This window comes from Penicillium mononematosum (assembly GCF_028829835.1).
Source record: "Penicillium mononematosum strain IBT 11891 chromosome Unknown utg000002l:1.0-8112719.0:1.0-8118358.0, whole genome shotgun sequence".
NCBI lineage: Eukaryota > Fungi > Ascomycota > Eurotiomycetes > Eurotiales > Aspergillaceae > Penicillium > Penicillium mononematosum.
In genome coordinates, this window is record NW_026643272.1 from 7229220 (window position 1) to 7246400 (window position 17181).

Genomic DNA, 17181 nt, shown 5'->3' on the forward strand with positions numbered 1-17181 from the left:
TGGTCTCTTGCTAACTCATTTTTCGAGAGACAAGACTTGTCCTTCGCAGAAGTAATGCACTTGCTCTGCCGTATCGGCTTAGATATCATGCGACCGGAAAACCTCAGCACCGCTGAATTTGATCGAGCATTGGAAGGGCTGCAGCGGCTGGATTATGCTCACCAACGCGGCCTACCATATCTTCGATCAAGAGAAAATTGCACAACAATGCAACAACATCTCGAACATTTAGCTCTTAGGATGCACACCTCCTTCTGTGTATCGGTCCTCTGCCGGCCGGCAATGAAGCAATCCACCCACAGCCTTTTCTCCACCAGACTGGCATTCTTCGGGATCGTGCCAAAGGGAGTTTGATTGATGCGTCCAAGGCATTTCTTGATTTTCAGGCTTTGAGTACTGTTCCATTGCGAAGCTGGTCAATGGTACATACGGTGTTGAGTTCGACTCTGCTTCTCTGCATCTGGGAAGAGACGCGCAATGACCCCGAATGTCGCAATCTTCAACAAAAAGTTATTGACGTCTTCTCATCATCCAATTCAAGAATAAGTGATGATGGTGCTTCATCCGAAAGTGATAGTCAATGGTTGTCGGATCGTCACATCCGAGCCTTGGTGACCTTACGAAGCGCCTTAGAACGAGAGCAGGAGACGAGCGCCACGGAAACGGAGAACTGGGCGGGAATGGCCTCGAATATGCCGCCGCAATTCGGTCCTGGGTAAGTTTCCTGTCTATGGTGAAGATGAATGCTCACATCTGAACAGGCCTGTTGGACCCATGGATATGACCAACCCATTCGACGTATCTCCCGTCACGTATCTAGACTCGATCATGAACCGTAAGCACCGTTTTCCTAGTTTCGACAATAAAAGCTGACATGCCGCAGTTCCGATGTTTGATTATACACAGGAAAATGGATTTCTATGAAAATTTCAACCCTGATATCGTACGTGCGTTATTAATGGCCAGACATGATCAATTACAATTTCGCAAAGCCCACAGCAATGCCGGCTTTTATGCCAATTTTCCTTTTTTAAGGAAAAGTTTCTTCTAAACTCTGTCGCGGCAATCCGCGCAGTCCCCGGATCTCGGCATCGGCGCCTCGGATGGCTTCACTCTCTCCAGAATCGGACCGATGCAGTATGCTCTGTTTCTCGGGCCATGCAAAAACTCCCAGCAGGAAAATCTGTGAGACCTGGATATTCGGCATCTTGCCACACAACATATTAATATAAAACGAGCCAAGGGTTACAAGGCTCAGCCGTTCATCACACCAGTCTTCACAGCTCCACAGTATACAAACCAAAACCATCACTCAACAAGACCAAAACACCTTCAAGAAGTCTCCAATCAATGCTCTCTCTTCTCTCCGGAACACACACCCCATCTTCCAGCCGCCACTCTCCCGGAGGCAGCCCAACCGAAACAACGATGCCAACCATCGACCATGCCCCTCAACAAACGCGCCGCCGCCGCATCGTGGTCGCAATGACCGGCGCAACAGGCGCCATTCTCGGAATCAAAGCTCTCATTGCCCTCCGTCGCCTAAACGTGGAAACCCATTTAGTGATGAGCAAGTGGGCGGAGGCGACAATCAAATACGAAACCGACTACCACCCATCGAACGTCAAAGCATTGGCAGATCATGTGCACAACATCAACGACATGGCTGCGCCGATCTCGAGTGGCTCTTTCAAGGCCGATGGCATGATTGTTGTTCCATGCAGCATGAAGACGCTCGCTGCTATCCATAGTGGTTTCTGTGATGATTTGATCTCGCGCACTGCGGATGTCATGTTGAAAGAGAGACGGAAGCTTGTGCTTGTTGCGAGGGAAACGCCGCTTAGCGATATTCATCTGCGTAATATGTTGGAGGTTTCTCGTGCTGGTGCGGTCATCTTTCCGCCTGTGCCGGCGTATTATATTCGGGCTGCGTCGGTGGATGATTTGGTTGATCAGAGCGTGGGACGTATGCTCGACCTGTTTGATTTGGATACGGGTGATTTTGAGAGATGGGAAGGATGGCAGGCGGAGAAATAAAGGGCGGGAGCTGGGTTGATTCGTTTTGTGTAGCATTTGTTGGCGTTGTCGTTGGCTTGGGTACCTGGGTAAACTGGTGCATTATCAATATACTTCAACTTTGCATTCGAAAATGTACAGCACTTTCCATCAGCATGAACTCTTCTGTCCCCTTCATCAGGCGGTGGCCTTAATGCTAGTGATGGCAAGTTCAGGGTTTATAGTGAGTCCTGGGGATAGTCACATCCAGTGGTAGATAATGGACAATATCCTGGTAGTCAATGACAAGAATGGCCAATGTGATCTTGGTAATTAATATAACGAACAGTAGAATCCCAAGTACAACATTACTCTGACGCCATGTCCCAAGAAACAAACAGAAGTACTCAACTCGAAGACTCCAATCAAACGACTCCCACAATCCTCATGAGGATATCATCTCCATAAACAAGCCGTGCCAATCAAAATGCCCTATCACCAAAAAGGAAAGCCCTAGTAGTCCGAAAAAGGTCGAACAGAGGTAGTCCCCTTCCCTCTAACAGCATAAGCGGTAGCAAGCGAGCTATAATCCAACGCATCACTAACAGGGAACTTCCCGGGATAACTCTCGACAGAGTAGTATTTGCTCGAGCGATACATCTGCACCGTCTCGGAATCAATCCCCCCATCAATGGCCGCCCCAAATGAGACTGGCTGCTGCGCCTTGATTGCGGTCACCGGACCAGGGTCACTGAAGTGGTCTGTGACACGCGCAGATGCAGACATGGGGACGGGGAAAGAGACATTCTGGACGAGCTGGGGCTGCGAAGCGTGCACTGGGACTGGAACCAGGTGTGGCTCGGTCCGTTCCTCGTCTGAGGGAAAACCGTCCATATCCCGTGGGGAAACGGTCAGGGGCTGTCGGAAGATGGATCTTGCTGAGTTGGCGATCTTTGAAATGCTGCCTCGTGTGTTAGATCGGAGCTTGCGCACGGTTTCGTAGATGGGGGAGTTTTCTCGGGTATGTTCGGTGCCCGGCCGTGGGGTGGGAGTTTCGTGATCTGATGAGGAGTCTGAGTCTTGGTGTCCTTCTTCTGGCCAGGGTGAGGTGGCTAGCAAGTTGGAGGTGGGCTGGGAGGTGGTGCGGATGTTGTTCTCGTAATTCAAAGCGTCATTGCCTGATGAAAGGTACCACTGACGCTCTGTTGCCGTTGCAGAACTATAGGCTGAGAGTGGGACAGTGCCGAGGATGGCATTGATAATGCTCGTTTCCGTACGATCGATGGCTTTCTTGAAGGGCGAAGATTCACGCTGTGTCCAGAATAGTCGTGCGAGGTAGGAGGCTGCGTAGAGGAGTTGCAGCCAGGAGAGAGAACCGATGAGGTGTATTGTTTTTAGGAGGGATATGGGGAATACTGCGAAGAGTTTTTGATCCATGCTGAAGACCACGACTCGTCTAGTGAAGATGTTTGGGATTGGGACCTTGTGTAGGAAGTCATGGCCATATTACAATCGAGGAAGCTGCAATGGAAGTACTTTGTAATAGGGAAAGAACCAGAGATATTACTCGAAGTTGAATATCCCCGATCTATATCTACCTAGGTATATTGTAGTTTCCTCAGATCTGCTGGTTAACGAGTATATCTCGAGCTAACGTGTCCACGGGAAACGCTAAACCCGCGATGCTTATAGATCCCGCTCCACCCGGCCAACTCCACCTCTTCAACTCCAGGTCTCCCTCTGTTCATGTCCAATATAAACGCTGCTCGTTCCATCATGTCGGCTATTGCCTGCAAATATCTTCGTCCGCGGAAGTTCGCACCTCTCGGTTTGACTAGCACGTCGACTGCCCCTCTCTTGAAGGGAATTGTGTTTGATGTGGATGGTACATTGTGGTGAGTCACTCTTTCTCTTCCTGCTTTATACGCGATATGTGCTGTAGTTATTTTCTCTGGAATGTTTGCGATTTTGGATACACCTGGAGACTTGATATTAAATATGTCTTCCCAGGTTGATGCTATTAGTTATTGGAAGTTGGCGGGAAATGAAGATCAAGGCATCAATCTGAGATTCAGGCAGAAACATACTTCCTATTCGGGATAGTATGCTGATCTACTCCAGACGATACTTAATAGTTTACATTATATATCCCAGCCTTTCTGTCTTATTCTCTTGTTATCTGGCATCTTCAAGCAGGAGGAATTGAGCATCTCCGGTGATCCAATGATACCAAGCTGATTGTGTTATAAAGTCAACTTTATACTGATTGAACCCAGCTGACCTTGACTAGTTTGCCACAGCATCACATGTTCAGCGAAATGAGGTATGACCTACTGCCTAGGAGCTATTCAAATCGAAACCTCGCTGAAAGCTCCTCTAACAAACCCCTCACTACAGAGAAGCACTAGGAATCGATCGCTCCATCGACATCCTGCACCACATCCGCGGACTCCCCACTGAAGAACATGCCACGGCCGTATCCAAAGTGCAAGCCATAGAACGCCGAGCGATGGCCGACCAGCAGCCACAGCCCGGCCTGGTCCGCCTAATGGACTATCTCAAATCCCGCGGCTTACGACGGGCGCTCTGCACACGGAACTTCGAGTATGTTATAGCAATTGACACAACTAGGACATAACATCGGAGCCCTCCATGGGTCCATATCCAGTCCAGTTATGTGATGTACACACAGCGCTAACCACGATATTCGCATCTCTTAGAGCACCAGTCCAGAACCTGATCGACAACTATCTCGATGGCCATATCTTCCTGCCAATCGTCACGCGGGACACGCCCAATCTCCTGCCCAAGCCTGATCCCGCGGGCATCCTGCATATCGCGAGTGAATGGGGTCTTGCTAATGGTGAGAATCTGATCATGGTTGGTGATAGCATTGACGATATGACGGCTGGACATATGGCTGGCGCTGCGACGGTGTTGCTTTTGAATGAGCGGAATGTGCATTTGCAGGAACATCCGCATACGGATCTTTGCATCAAGCGGCTGGATGATTTGATCGGTATTCTGGAGGAGGGGTTTGTCGGGACAAGAGAGAATGATGAACATGGCGCATGAGAAATATACTCGCTGAAGTGAGAGATGATAGAATAAAGTGTCATTTAATCGTACATACATGCTCAGCCGAAACTGAGCGGAATCGTAGACACTATGCTGTTTGCTATGTACATGGCTTTCGCCGAGATCTGATGCTCAATTCGGAAGAGGTAAAACCCCCTTCTTACCACCCGCGGCCTCTGCCGCCGCCACGTGGTCCGCGTGAGAACCCTCCTCCTCGTTGTGGTCCACGGCCTCGACCACCGCCTCTTGGTGGAGGAGGACCCCGGGGAAGGGGTGGGTTCGCACGTTTAGCTCCGACTCCGCTGGCGAACTTGATACTGCCGCGGGTGTTGCCACGAGGGGCAGGGACGGGGCGTCCTCGGCCTCGGGATACGCGGGACATCATGTCATCGTCGTCTGGGGATGGAGGTCGAGACCATTCCCTGTCTCGTCCGCGGGATCGAGATCGGCTTGGTGCGCGGGTCTCTCGCGGCGGAACAACAGTGTTGAGGTTCGTGATCATGTCGGAGTCGATACCCTTCAGGGTAAATGACGATGAAGTTGTGCACGGTTCGCGTAAGTCGTTAGCTGGGCAGTCTCCCATAAGATGTTTCGCACTGCAGCAATTCGCACAGCAGATTGATACTGTGACTTGGTTGGAGTGGAGATCTCTGATTGGGAACTTCCATAGATAATCGCATTCATTTTCCAGATGCTCACTGCCACAGTAGTCACAGGGCACTTCGTATGCGAAACTGCGTAGCTTTGCACTGCATTGCGGCTCGTCGTGGCCACGTTCGCGGCATCTTTGGCATCGTCGCCAGTCGGGACAAGTACTGCTTTGGTGCTGATTCCAGGCGCCACAGTGTTCACACTTCATATTGAGGTTAGTACAGTGAAAATAACGTAACTGGATGCAAGATAGAACATACCTCTTTTGCTGGGCAGACATCGGCCATATGGCCTTCACGTTGACATTCAAGGCAAGAGATAGGAAGTTTGAGATCTATATCATGGATGCTGCGATCGAAATAGACGTACTTCGCAATGAGCTCAAGGTCTGTCTTGCTTAGGTCCACCAAAGCAGCAGGCGCATTTGGATATTTGCTTGAGAAAAGCCGGAATGCTTCCTCTTTTGACCCAGGTCCGGATTGTGTAGATGTGCCTTTCAGATTTGAGTCTCCGGTGTTTGAACCATGCTGATGAGCTAGGGTGGCAGGGTCGTAGTCATTGGCACTGTCCATTCCCATCTTCTCCCCGATGTTCAACAAGATAGAGTCATCAGCTTCAGAACCAAGAGAATCTGAATCGTCTGTGTCACTCTTTGAGTCAATTTCTCCATCTTCCAGCTCATCATCATTTTGAGATTGGTTGTTTGTTAAGGGCTTGTCTTCACCATTGGCCGAAACAGATGCACTGCGACTGCGCCAAAACTTATCATTCACCGCTTCAAATTGACCAGGCTTCTCGTTTGTTGGCGCCGATCGTTTTCCAAGTGTTGTTCGCACTGCAGCCTTCCGACCCTGGTTCCAGCTAATCGCAGGCGCGGTGTTGCCGGCGTGTGGGTTTGCGACGGTAGTTGGGTTCGCATCGGAATCGGAATCTTCACTTGACGCTGAACTGGATCCGGAACTAGATGTGCTGTCTGGATCATCTACTGGCAAGGAAGTGGCACTGAATGCGACGCCTTTTGGAACGAAGTCGGCCAGGTCTGAGTCCTTCTTATTTCTGTTACGGCGTTGTCGCTTCGCCGGGCGGGTGCTGTCGTGGGATGCGGAGCGCGAGGTGGAACGCGGATTCGAGCGAGTGCGCGGGGCTCCCACCAGGGCTGTGCGTGAATCAGCCTCTTCGTCTGAGGAATTTGCCATTGAGGGAATTGTACAATTTGGATAAAAGTATTGGACTAAAGATCGGGTGAGAAGTCTGGAAGGATCAACAGTAGAATTTGGCTCCCCAGAATATTTCACGGTAAACTATATCGACCATTCGCGCAATTCTTAAACTTAGGAAGTATACCGCGGAGACCTACGAGGCGATAAGCCATAGAGACCCATGATTTGCATTCCGATAAGCTTTTTTATGCTTCTATTGTAATATCTACCTAGAAATAAAACAGGGGCCTGAATTTTTTTAAATTATTTCCTCCAATAAATCAGTACAGAAGCACTAGCAGACCTCGTTGAGGTTGTATACAACCGAGGCATGCGTACAGTGGTACTTATCAGAAGCATAAAAGCGAGAAAAAATGGACGGAAAATACAAGGTCTATAACCCTAAGGTCGACATTGGAAGCCAACAGTCAGTTAATCAATATCAACATGCTCTCGACATGCCCTCGATGTGGTATAGACAGCGGGAAGACAACTCTTTGACCCCGGGTCACTCTCAACATACATGCATGGTTCCGTCTGTGTACTAATGACAGCTTGCATAATGATTCAAGATGCTAATTCCAAGTAAAGAATCATTATTCACTCAGCCTGGGCGTTGTCTTAGGCGCAAGATCTACCCGTGAAGTATAGCAAATCGAGGCGATCGACGCCAAGAGTGGGGCTGATGCCGTCTTTGTATATACATAGTCTCCCAAGTGCCAAATGTTAGTATAGATTATGGATCATTAGGTTGAAGATTCAAAGTACTGTTGGCTATCTATGAGCCATGGCCGGGTGAAGGCTCACAGCCTAGAGTCATTCTATATGCTCTCTTAGATCCATCAAATTAGGGCACTCTCATTGACCAATTACCGCAAGTTGATTACAAAATTGAGCTGGCGAACTAGCTAGTTAGCATCAGCTCTTAGTGGATGAAGCAGAGGCCCATTTACTTTTCTTTACCCATAGCAGGCAATGCTACTTGGAAGCATAGCAATGCCAAATGTTGGACGGAATCCTAGCCAATGCTCCCGCCATCAACTGCTTCAGTTTATACCAACCGAGTACTGGACATGCCATGCAGAATGAAGGCACCTTTCCATACTAATAGGATCCGTGTGTTTCTATAACAGCAGATGACCTTCCAAGCATCTAAAGTCTAAAGAGATCGGACGGCAAACTCGGAACAGTTACTTTCAGTCCTCCTAGTACCATATATACTTCCCCTGGAGTTTTATTAAGCCATTCAAATACAATCACTGTATACTGCTAGGATGAAAGCCATGCCCGTGTTCCATCACCATGATTTGGTTCTAAGATTACTGCATCTATCTGTAGCCTTTTTAATCGGGATCTTTCCCTATACACTTGTTGCTATAATGATGTTGAGAACTCTTTGCTATACAGACATATACGGCTTTGGGCAAGGTATAACTGCAAGAATATTCAGCCGATTACGCGGCCTCTGTCTTTGGCGACATAAGGCTATTAATACGATCCATATTTGGCCTAAGATGATATTAGGGATGTTATATGTAGGAAGACTCTCATGTGCTTCTAGATGTTCTTTTTACATGTTCTTTTCAGATGTATGCAAAGGGGTAAAATAATCAATTTGGTGTCATAGTTGAGCAAAGGTGGCCCAGTCCTATATTAGCCTGTTTTATAGCCATGTCTCAGACGTATTTGCCCCATAAAAGGGAATGCCAACGATAAGAAATATTTCAAGAAATCCTCATCAAACCAGACAAAAGGGAATCATTCAGGAATCTTCCCCTTTACTGGATCCCTAGTATAAAGTACATATACATACATGTATAGTTCTAGTCCTTTCGGGCTAGATTCCGCACATGCATACTGTACATCAGCCAATGATGCATTTGCCTCTACTCCGTGGTAGGCCAATCTAAAAGGTAAGAAATAGATTAATAAGGGCAAAAAAAGTCAATCTAATTATAGAGTCTAATGCAAAGTAAAAAAAAAAAGGATAGTCTTAAGCCCAAAATGAAAAGAAGACAATCAGAGAGCTCTTCCGCACCCCGTGACCACAAGCCGATCCGACCGGCAAACTCCAGTCTGGGCCGTGCCACCTCATCCCCACGCTCCTTTTCATTCTTCTCTCCTTCTCTCCCAACTTATTCTTCTTGTCTTTTGGAAACCGTCAAGCTGGCGTCCGACAATTCAAAAGTGTCTTCCCTGTTGGCCCCTCGTGGCATATCCTTCCCTCCGGATGTTGACACAGGGCCGCAGCGGTTATCTCCAAGCATGACCTCAAAACAAGGCCGCCGAAGGCGGTCCAGCAGTCTTATCTACCAGGAGCCGGCCGAGTCTATCGAACATACCAGCGATCAGGCCGCATTGCCAAATCTGAATGCAAACTGGGTGAACGCCAAGGGTGAGTGACAAAAAGCTGATCCGGGAGACCCCATCACAAGCTAGAGAAATGGAGAGACCGAGGACTAACGTGGAACTTCATTTTTGATTGTAGGTGCCTGGACCATCCATTTCGTGTGTATCGCCGCTCTCAAGATTTTCTATGATATCATCCCGGGCGTCTCGCAGGAAACTTCATGGACCCTCACCAATATCAGCTACATGTTCGGATCTTTCCTCATGTTCCACTGGGTGCGGGGCATCCCGTTCGAGTTCAACGCCGGTGCCTACGACAATCTCAACATGTGGGAGCAGATCGATAATGGCGACCAGTACACACCCGCTAAGAAGTTCTTGCTCTGCGTGCCTATCGTGCTCTTCCTCCTCAGCACTCATTATACCCATTTCGATTTGACCCACTTTACTATCAACTTCCTGGCCACGTTGGGAGTGGTAATTCCCAAGCTGCCTTTCGTATGTTATATCTACTCGGGACCAGACGAAACTCATTTGCTAACTTTTTGGCTGCAGTCGCATCGGTTGCGAATAGGTCTCTTCTCCGATATACCCGAGGAGTCATAGTGGCTCCCATTTAATCTTTCCTTTCTTTTTTCTCTCTCCGCTATCCATGTTGGCGTATACACGGCCTTGATTTCCCGAGCTTTCTCGCCTTCCTCTCCTTTTCTTCATAAAAGGCCTTTGCATTGCGAAAATGATTGACGGGGGTTGAACCGTTCTCGGCCACCATGCATTCTGTTTCTCTTTTTTCTTTTCGTCAGCAAATATGAAGACGCAGAAGTCACTGCGAACCAGTCCAGATTCCCATCCTTTCGGTCTGCCTAGGCAGCTTATCCTTGTCTAGATTTCCAAGTATCCAAGCCCTGCAATTTTTTACCTTGAATGCTTCCACTTTTTCGGCTCCCTGCTATGACTTTGAAATCTTGGGTTGTACAATGTAAGGGATCAATGTACCTTTGCAATCTATGCACATGGAAGTAAGAATCAGGCCCTAGTATGCATATAGAGCTTTGATCGGGTAATGCAGGTCAATCTCTTGGCTGGGGTCCATGCGGCTATTGCATCATAGAACTCGAGTAAGATGAAGTATTCACTTCTTAGCCCTCGAACATTAGAGTTTGTACTCGGAGGATATACAACGTAAACAATGCAAAGGCAAGGTGAAATATATCTCCAGGGCTACATACCTAACCTGGGGATTTCAGTTCAGACTCCTTGATACTTCAAGCCGACCACAGGGCCCCCGGGCTCATCATGCACTAGCCTCGTCAATATATGCCTCAGGTCCTTACAGCAAGAAATAGCCAGTTCATTGCCTGTATACTTTCCACCGCCTTTGTTTCCGCCCTCCAAACAAAGAAGTTCAACCTTTTTATAGAATTGATTAACGAAAACTCTCTTAGTTTGATGACTACGGTATTATCCTAACATACCTCTAGAATCTACTTTAGATGCCTTTCTTATGCTCTTCAATAATGTCACATATATCAGCATTCAACTGCCTACTGTTCTGCCGGACATATATTTCTGTCAACACGCCATACGCCATCTCCGCGTCTCCTTATCGATAAGCGCGTTACTGCCAGCTCAAAATGTATCTTTTCAGCTGGCTTTTCACAACCCCCCCTCTGGCTATGGCGACCGTGGACGAGGTACCATATCGGTCACCTGTACCCCTTCAATGGGAGCTGGCTCGACAGACCGAAATTTTCCTCGAAGATAGCCTATGTATGTTCTTTTTTCCCCGTGCTTCGACGCGCGTGGGGGAAACCCTCAAAAGAGCCGCTGCTAATAATTTCCGTTTTCTCAATAGGGCCCCAAGCATATAGCCTTCTCTTCAATGTCCTTGCATCAGGCACTATCTCATCGACAAAGGCAGTGATTCCACTGCCACAGCATCTCGCCGTCGCAGCTACGATGCTCGTGCACCCAAGAACAACAACGCGCGCCGAGTCGGAGTACGAAAAAGAAGCACCCAAGGCAGCTTTGCGATTTCTTCGACTGACGAATTCCCTTGTTGGTCCCACGGATGCAAAGTTTAATCTCGCTTTCGGCTTCACCCAGTTTGCATCTTCGCGACAGAGTAGGCGGCGTGCGGAAAGCCCCATGCTCGTTGAGCATGACAATCCTGATACCAGGCCTCTGAATACGAAATTCAACCAAGCTGCTTCGGTGTGGCACTGCGCAGAGGATTTCTGGCACGCTGTCGGTTGGGCATTTAATTGTTCAGTACTTCATCCGGCCCGGTGGGAGCGCTGGCAAATATGGCTCCAGTTTATGTGCAATGTACTCGAAGATGATTGGAAAGAGCGCGAAAATAAATACCAAGAGGCAAAACAAAAGCAAACGGATACCTCGGTTTTGCCAGAGAAGTCAGAGAGGTCAGAAAGGGAGGCCTCGCAGGGCGCTGAACCGATCAAGGAAGAAAACCACACGGGCAAAAAGCCCAAGGCGAAGACAGTGAAGGTGCAAGATGACCTTGGAATCTTCCGGGAAAGCCTGATATTCCGTTACATCGCCTCAAATACCACAGCTGGACGAAACCGCAGAATCATGCGCGCAATCTTTGCCAACGGCAAGTCAAATCTCGGCGAGTTCAAAGAGGTATTCAACGATGAACTCAGAATTCCCGTTGCCGACCAAGACTTGCATAATGCCAAGAAGAGGGCAGGTGATATCAACCTCGACAAGGATGACTATGGCGACTACCAGAACAACTCAGACGAGGATATCGAAGCTGATCAAAGCTCAACCTCGATATCACCTCCAGCCAAGGGGTCGAATGCTAAGACACGACGTAGCAAGCGAACCCGACGAGGAACGCGAAATGCGATGGATGAAGCCACAGACCCCATCAAGATGGCCAAGAACAAAACACCCTCCCAAGAAAACAGCAATCTAGCCCCCCCTAGGCGGCTACACCTCCCTCGCCCTCCGCCAGCAGCTCCTCAGCATCCTATCCAGCGTCTCGGAAAAGCTGCCCCGACACTTCATGCCCCTGAGACGACCTCTACGACCTGTTCGTCGAGAACATCCGGGACCTTTCCCTCCCGATCTTCCAACAATTTATCAGCCCTTCCAACCTGCCACACCTCCTACCCGGAGCGCACTCTACTCTCTGCGAGCTCCTACTCTTCGTCCTCCGCGAGAGCTCCGCCCCCAGCTCCGACGATAATTACCTTACCCAGGCCAAGCTGGAGAAATGCTTCCTCCCGTACGCAGCGGCTACCCCAAGCGTCGGGAACAATGCCAAAGTCTCCATTCTGCTTGAGGCCTTGATGACACTCCTGCACAAGAGCAAGATGCTCTCTGTGACCCCGTCGCTGGCCGAAGCTGTCCGGTCTGGGATTGCGCGTCGTGAGCAGGCTAGTCGTGATCGGAACTCGATTGAATGGGCTTATTTGAAGGAGAGTGGGTTTAGGATGAAGTTCATGGTCGAGCATATCTTACCATGAGCCTTGCTGTGGGATTAGGGAAGATAGGCGTTGTGGTAATGATGTTCATGATGACAATGATACTTAACGATCGGGTTTCGAGTCTATGGGCGTTTATGGAGGGTTTGGATTCGCTTTGCATTTTTCTTCGGTTTGGATATATTTGTCGTGACATATACTTAGCTTAGGGGCCATGGAGTTCCTGTACTGTCTATTAGATGCCAATTCCTTTCATTTACCGTGAAAGGACTATCCTACGGACGTGTGATCAACCTGTAACTCGGTGTCTTTTGAAATGTGTTTATTATAGGATCTTGAGTATAATTGCTATCTACAACCACATCGCGTGAAAAACAAAGTAAAGCAATGGCCTGGAGCGGGAATCATAGCACGCAAGTAACAGAATAATCCACCAAAGCAGATATGATAATAGGTTTTCTGCTTCAATGATGATAGAGGCAGGGGAAATAGAGCTTATAAGAAGGAGGAAGCAAGAATGGTAAGAAAACAGAAGGGACGAGTAATCAAATAAACAAGAACCCTAGGTTGAATAGGTAGGCCCAACGAGTTTCCAACACAAGCCAGCAACTTATCGCGGCGGCCGGGGTCCAATAATCTGACGTCTAGCACCGCCAACACCAAGGCCAACACCGCCACGGTTCTGATTATCACCACCCATATAGCCATACTGATGAACATCCCAAGACTGACCGGGTCCCGAGCCTTGCGAGTTATCTTTGTTGCCACGCTCGGCCGCAGCCGCCGTCTGCTTCTGGTTCTCAGCCCACTCCTCCTGGCGCGCGCGTTCGCGCTCCATCTCCCGTTCCAGAAGAGACTTGGACGCCCAGCCGCCGGCCTTGGTCTTCTGCTGTGAGGCTGCGCGGCGGCTATTCTCCGCGTCGACTTCGGAGGTCGAGGTGTAGTCTTGGAATCGGTGGGTGGCTGGGGCTGGGGATGCGGGTGCTGGGTTCGAGGAGAGGAAACTATCAACGCGACTTTCGTGGCCCCGGTTGGCGTTGTAGGCTACTGGGTCTGGAAGGGGCCGAGGCGAGGCGGGTAGGTCCCTGGGAGGGAGTGCTGGCGTTGCAGAGAAAGATGATGGCTTTGGCATTGGGAGGGGACGAGCGGGCGGTGCTGGTGCTTGCTCCTCGGTGGGGTTGGGTTCCTCTGCCTCAGAAGTAGCGGGCATGTCCTGCGTGTTCTGCCACTCTGTACGGAGGAGTCGCCGTTCTTGTTCGAGGGAAGAGAGATCGTAGCTAGGTTTGGGGGGAACGGGACGAGGGCGACTTTGACTGCGAGTCTGAGGCTGATCGCCAGTCTTTCCAGACTGGGCTTCCTGGCGTTCGGTCTGATACTGGCGCTCCCGCTCCTTTGCCTGCTGTAGCTCACGTTCGAGCTCTTTGATGCGGCGGCTTTGGGCTGTTTCCTCGGCCGGACTTGCTCCGGCGACATCACCGACCTGGGGGTTGGAGGTCTGGTACTGGCTTAGGAACTGACCATTGAGACGGATATCATGCACGTTTCGTCTCTGTTGTCGCTCCTGCTCAAACCGCTCTTCGGCTTCCTTCTCTTCCGCCATACGTCGCTGCTCGTCCGCTTCCCATTGGCGTTTTTCATCATCCCAGCGCTTCTTTTCTTCTTCAACCCTGAGACGTTCTTGTTCCCTTACACGAGCAGTCTCTTCTTCCCATCGGCGCTCCTCTTCTGCCTTAGCACGAGCCTCCTCTTCTGCAATCTGACGCTGGTGTGCCCGCTCTGCCTCTTCCCTCTCTGCGTTCTGTTGACGAATCCGTTCATCCTCTTCCCGCCTGCGCTTCTCTTTCTCTGCAAGACTTGGCACAGCAGGCGCAGGAGTGGTGATCTGTCGGCGAGCACCAAATGCAATCCCTTGATTCCCTTGGCTCGCTCCCCCCCATGTAGCCATATTGGTGAATGTTCCAAGCAGGGGTAGTATCCTGTTCATCTCCCTTCTTGGCCCAAGTACTATATGACCCGGCAGGTTTCACAGGGCTATCTGTTCGAGAGGGAAGGGTGGCTCTTGCATCCCCGACATTGCTAGAGGAGCGGGCCGATCGAGGTGAGTACGCTCCGTTGCTTGAACCCGTCGCATTTGGGCTGATGACACCGCGCTTACTCTGTGGACCGACAGTTCGGGGAAATTTGTTGGGTGCAAGGGCATTAGCCCGCCGACTGAACGCTGCCAGACATTGGAGAACCTGCGCCGGATCCTTTCCTTCGTAGAGATCAACTGTCAGGAAGACATCGTGTGGGGGAAGGTTGAGCGGGGGCAATTGGCATGCGCGCAAGAAATGCGAAATGTTCTCCATCTGTACAAATGGCGCGGACAACTGCTTATACTTCACGCCCGGTGACACAGCGAGGTTTACCAGCCTTGTAATTAAAGGAGTTAGCTAGGGGTCCAGACTCATTGATGCTACTCTAAAAAGACATAGACACTACTTACTTGCAAAGAGCAACGCCATCTTTCAGGCCTTCAAGCAAGTCTGGCGATGCCAGTTTCTCATGCAGCACTTCCTCAATCCAGTCGCGTACCTCCGCGGCTGCCTGCGGGGTATAGCGGGATAGGCGCATATTGCGCAAGTCCTTGTCCAACGAAGTCACTGAAGCCATATTGAGTGTCGGATAATCGATGCTCTATTGTTGAAGTGTAGTTAGACTGTTGTTGCCACTTGGTATGTATCCCTTTACGGGTGCCTGATCGGCCCTAACGGTGGCGGGTGTTGGGTAGCAGAAGGAGGATGTTCCGTGATACAATTGGAAATGATTAGATGAAGAAAATGCTTCAATTACTAGAAGTGTAAAGGTCTTCTAGTAAAGTCGTAGAAATAAGAAAGACAAAAGGAGAAAAAGGTCGAGAGATGGAGGAGAAGAGGAATGGAATGTCCGGGCTGTGTTTATCCCCCCGATGACGTTCCTGATAGCCCGCCCCGATCTTTTTTTGCCTCTTCTCTATTCTTCACACTCAACGATGGTTAACAGCTTATGGTTCAAATGGAAGAAGCTTCGCCTGCCCTGGCGGAAGTCCTTCTTGGTCGGTCAGTATCTGCTTTCTGTTTTTCCTGTGGCGTCTCCGTGTCTCAGTCCCGCTAACCGTCTCTTAGGTGAGGATCTCGCCGGAAATACCTACTGGGAGTTCAAAGATGTGATGAATGCAGCTCGATTCCGTCGCATTGTTCGATACGACCCCAAGACTCATTTTAGTGACGTTCAAGTAACACGTGAGTTCTGTCGGAAGATGCAGGCTCGGGCTTGGATCGCATGTCTCTGCTCCGGGTTCAAAGGGGAATGAGACTGTTGAAGCACAACTAACATGTTATTTCAACACAGCACAATGGCACCAATGGCTGCGACATGTCCGACAACATCCCCCGAGCATCCAGGAGCAGCAGCAGGATCTTGTTCGGCAGGCACAAATCAAACAACTCGCTCGACTCGCCGATGAGCGTTGGGCCAGCAAGCCCTCCTATCTCGATAAGCCCAAGACTCAGCAACAACCCCCAGCAACCCAAATCGATGAGGCTACTTTGAGTCAGCCCGCCAACGCTGCTCCTGCACAAAAAGCACCGGCTTCAGCCACAACCCCCGAAACAGCACCAGAGACACAAAAGGAGGAGAACCCGTGGGCCAAGGCGAAAAATACCAACCCAGGCGAGGAGTGGCAACCTGAAGCGTGGTCTCCTAGTTCCAAGCGGTGAAAGGTGATATCGGCTTATTTTGGTCATTTCTTCGCAATGCTATATAAGCTTGACTTTCAGAGATATGTGCTAGAAGGCAGAGAAGGTCGTCGCCCTGCACCATTTGTCAATTCATCGGCAAAAACATCTTGCAAAGAACCCCGGTCATGGATGGTATCGAGGCTATCCCATGCTCGAAGAGTTTTTGGACTCCACCCGCGCTCCTTATTGCATGGGGATATGGGGATAGAGGTTATTGTACACTGTGTTCAACCTCTCAAGTCATAAGCAATGTGGCCCAAACTGTCTCGGGGGTTTCAAGATACTCAAAGTCATATAAATTGGCACTTGTATAGTACACTACATACGTATGCGTCTTCAGTATCTAGCATTTTCCACTTAATCTTACCACTCTCTTCTCTGTCCCTGCAACTATACTAACAGTAAGTCTAGTGACTACGCAGGCATATAGTTCTTTTTTCTGAAAGAATATTTTCAATTTTCGTACTCTAACATATAAACATCCCCTTTTTTTGGTTTTTTGTATTTTCCATGCTGCACCGCAAGTGTCATTCCAAGACAAGCAAAGGCATCGCAATAAAATCAAAAGCAAGTAAATCTCCCCCCTTCATTTTTGTGTTTTTCAATTTTTCCCACTTGTTGCAGCATAGGCACATCTCAAGCTTGTAGGAAAAGCAAGGACATTGATTGCACCCTTTTTTTTGGTCTTTTTGTAGT

General features: G+C 49.4%; 8 protein-coding genes across 8 annotated transcripts; 5 read left to right on the forward strand and 3 right to left on the reverse strand.

Moving 5' to 3' along the window:
- Positions 1–1428: 1428 nt before the first annotated feature.
- N7519_004529 (UbiX family flavin prenyltransferase) lies at positions 1429–2037 on the forward strand (the record flags this gene model as incomplete). The annotated part of the gene is made up of 1 exon (XM_057291305.1): positions 1429–2037. One exon carries the CDS (start codon positions 1429–1431, stop codon positions 2035–2037), a length of 609 nt encoding a protein of 202 aa, XP_057152507.1.
- Positions 2038–2508: 471 nt separating this feature from the next.
- N7519_004530 (uncharacterized protein) lies at positions 2509–3432 on the reverse strand (the record flags this gene model as incomplete). Its single annotated transcript, XM_057291306.1, has 1 exon — positions 2509–3432. The coding sequence occupies one exon, from the start codon at positions 3430–3432 to the stop codon at positions 2509–2511; it is 924 nt and encodes a 307-aa protein (XP_057152508.1).
- Positions 3433–3741: 309 nt separating this feature from the next.
- N7519_004531 (putative haloacid dehalogenase-like hydrolase) lies at positions 3742–5070 on the forward strand (the record flags this gene model as incomplete). The annotated part of the gene is made up of 4 exons (XM_057291307.1): positions 3742–3890; positions 4286–4318; positions 4393–4599; positions 4716–5070. The coding sequence occupies 4 exons, from the start codon at positions 3742–3744 to the stop codon at positions 5068–5070; spliced, it is 744 nt and encodes a 247-aa protein (XP_057152509.1).
- Positions 5071–5233: 163 nt separating this feature from the next.
- Positions 5234–6920, reverse strand: N7519_004532 (zinc knuckle domain protein; the record flags this gene model as incomplete). Its single annotated transcript, XM_057291308.1, has 2 exons — positions 5234–5926; positions 5985–6920. The coding sequence occupies 2 exons, from the start codon at positions 6918–6920 to the stop codon at positions 5234–5236; spliced, it is 1629 nt and encodes a 542-aa protein (XP_057152510.1).
- A 2007-nt stretch (positions 6921–8927) lies between these two features.
- On the forward strand, positions 8928–9878 carry N7519_004533 (ORMDL family protein; the record flags this gene model as incomplete). Its single annotated transcript, XM_057291309.1, has 3 exons — positions 8928–9318; positions 9412–9770; positions 9828–9878. The coding sequence occupies 3 exons, from the start codon at positions 8928–8930 to the stop codon at positions 9876–9878; spliced, it is 801 nt and encodes a 266-aa protein (XP_057152511.1).
- Positions 9879–10906: 1028 nt separating this feature from the next.
- On the forward strand, positions 10907–12769 carry N7519_004534 (uncharacterized protein; the record flags this gene model as incomplete). The annotated part of the gene is made up of 3 exons (XM_057291310.1): positions 10907–11042; positions 11128–12279; positions 12318–12769. The coding sequence occupies 3 exons, from the start codon at positions 10907–10909 to the stop codon at positions 12767–12769; spliced, it is 1740 nt and encodes a 579-aa protein (XP_057152512.1).
- Positions 12770–13337: 568 nt separating this feature from the next.
- N7519_004535 (calponin homology domain protein) lies at positions 13338–15379 on the reverse strand (the record flags this gene model as incomplete). The annotated part of the gene is made up of 3 exons (XM_057291311.1): positions 13338–14653; positions 14733–15139; positions 15213–15379. The coding sequence occupies 3 exons, from the start codon at positions 15377–15379 to the stop codon at positions 13338–13340; spliced, it is 1890 nt and encodes a 629-aa protein (XP_057152513.1).
- A 358-nt stretch (positions 15380–15737) lies between these two features.
- Positions 15738–16464, forward strand: N7519_004536 (uncharacterized protein; the record flags this gene model as incomplete). Its single annotated transcript, XM_057291312.1, has 3 exons — positions 15738–15804; positions 15871–15987; positions 16097–16464. 3 exons carry the CDS (start codon positions 15738–15740, stop codon positions 16462–16464), a joined length of 552 nt encoding a protein of 183 aa, XP_057152514.1.
- Positions 16465–17181: the final 717 nt, after the last annotated feature.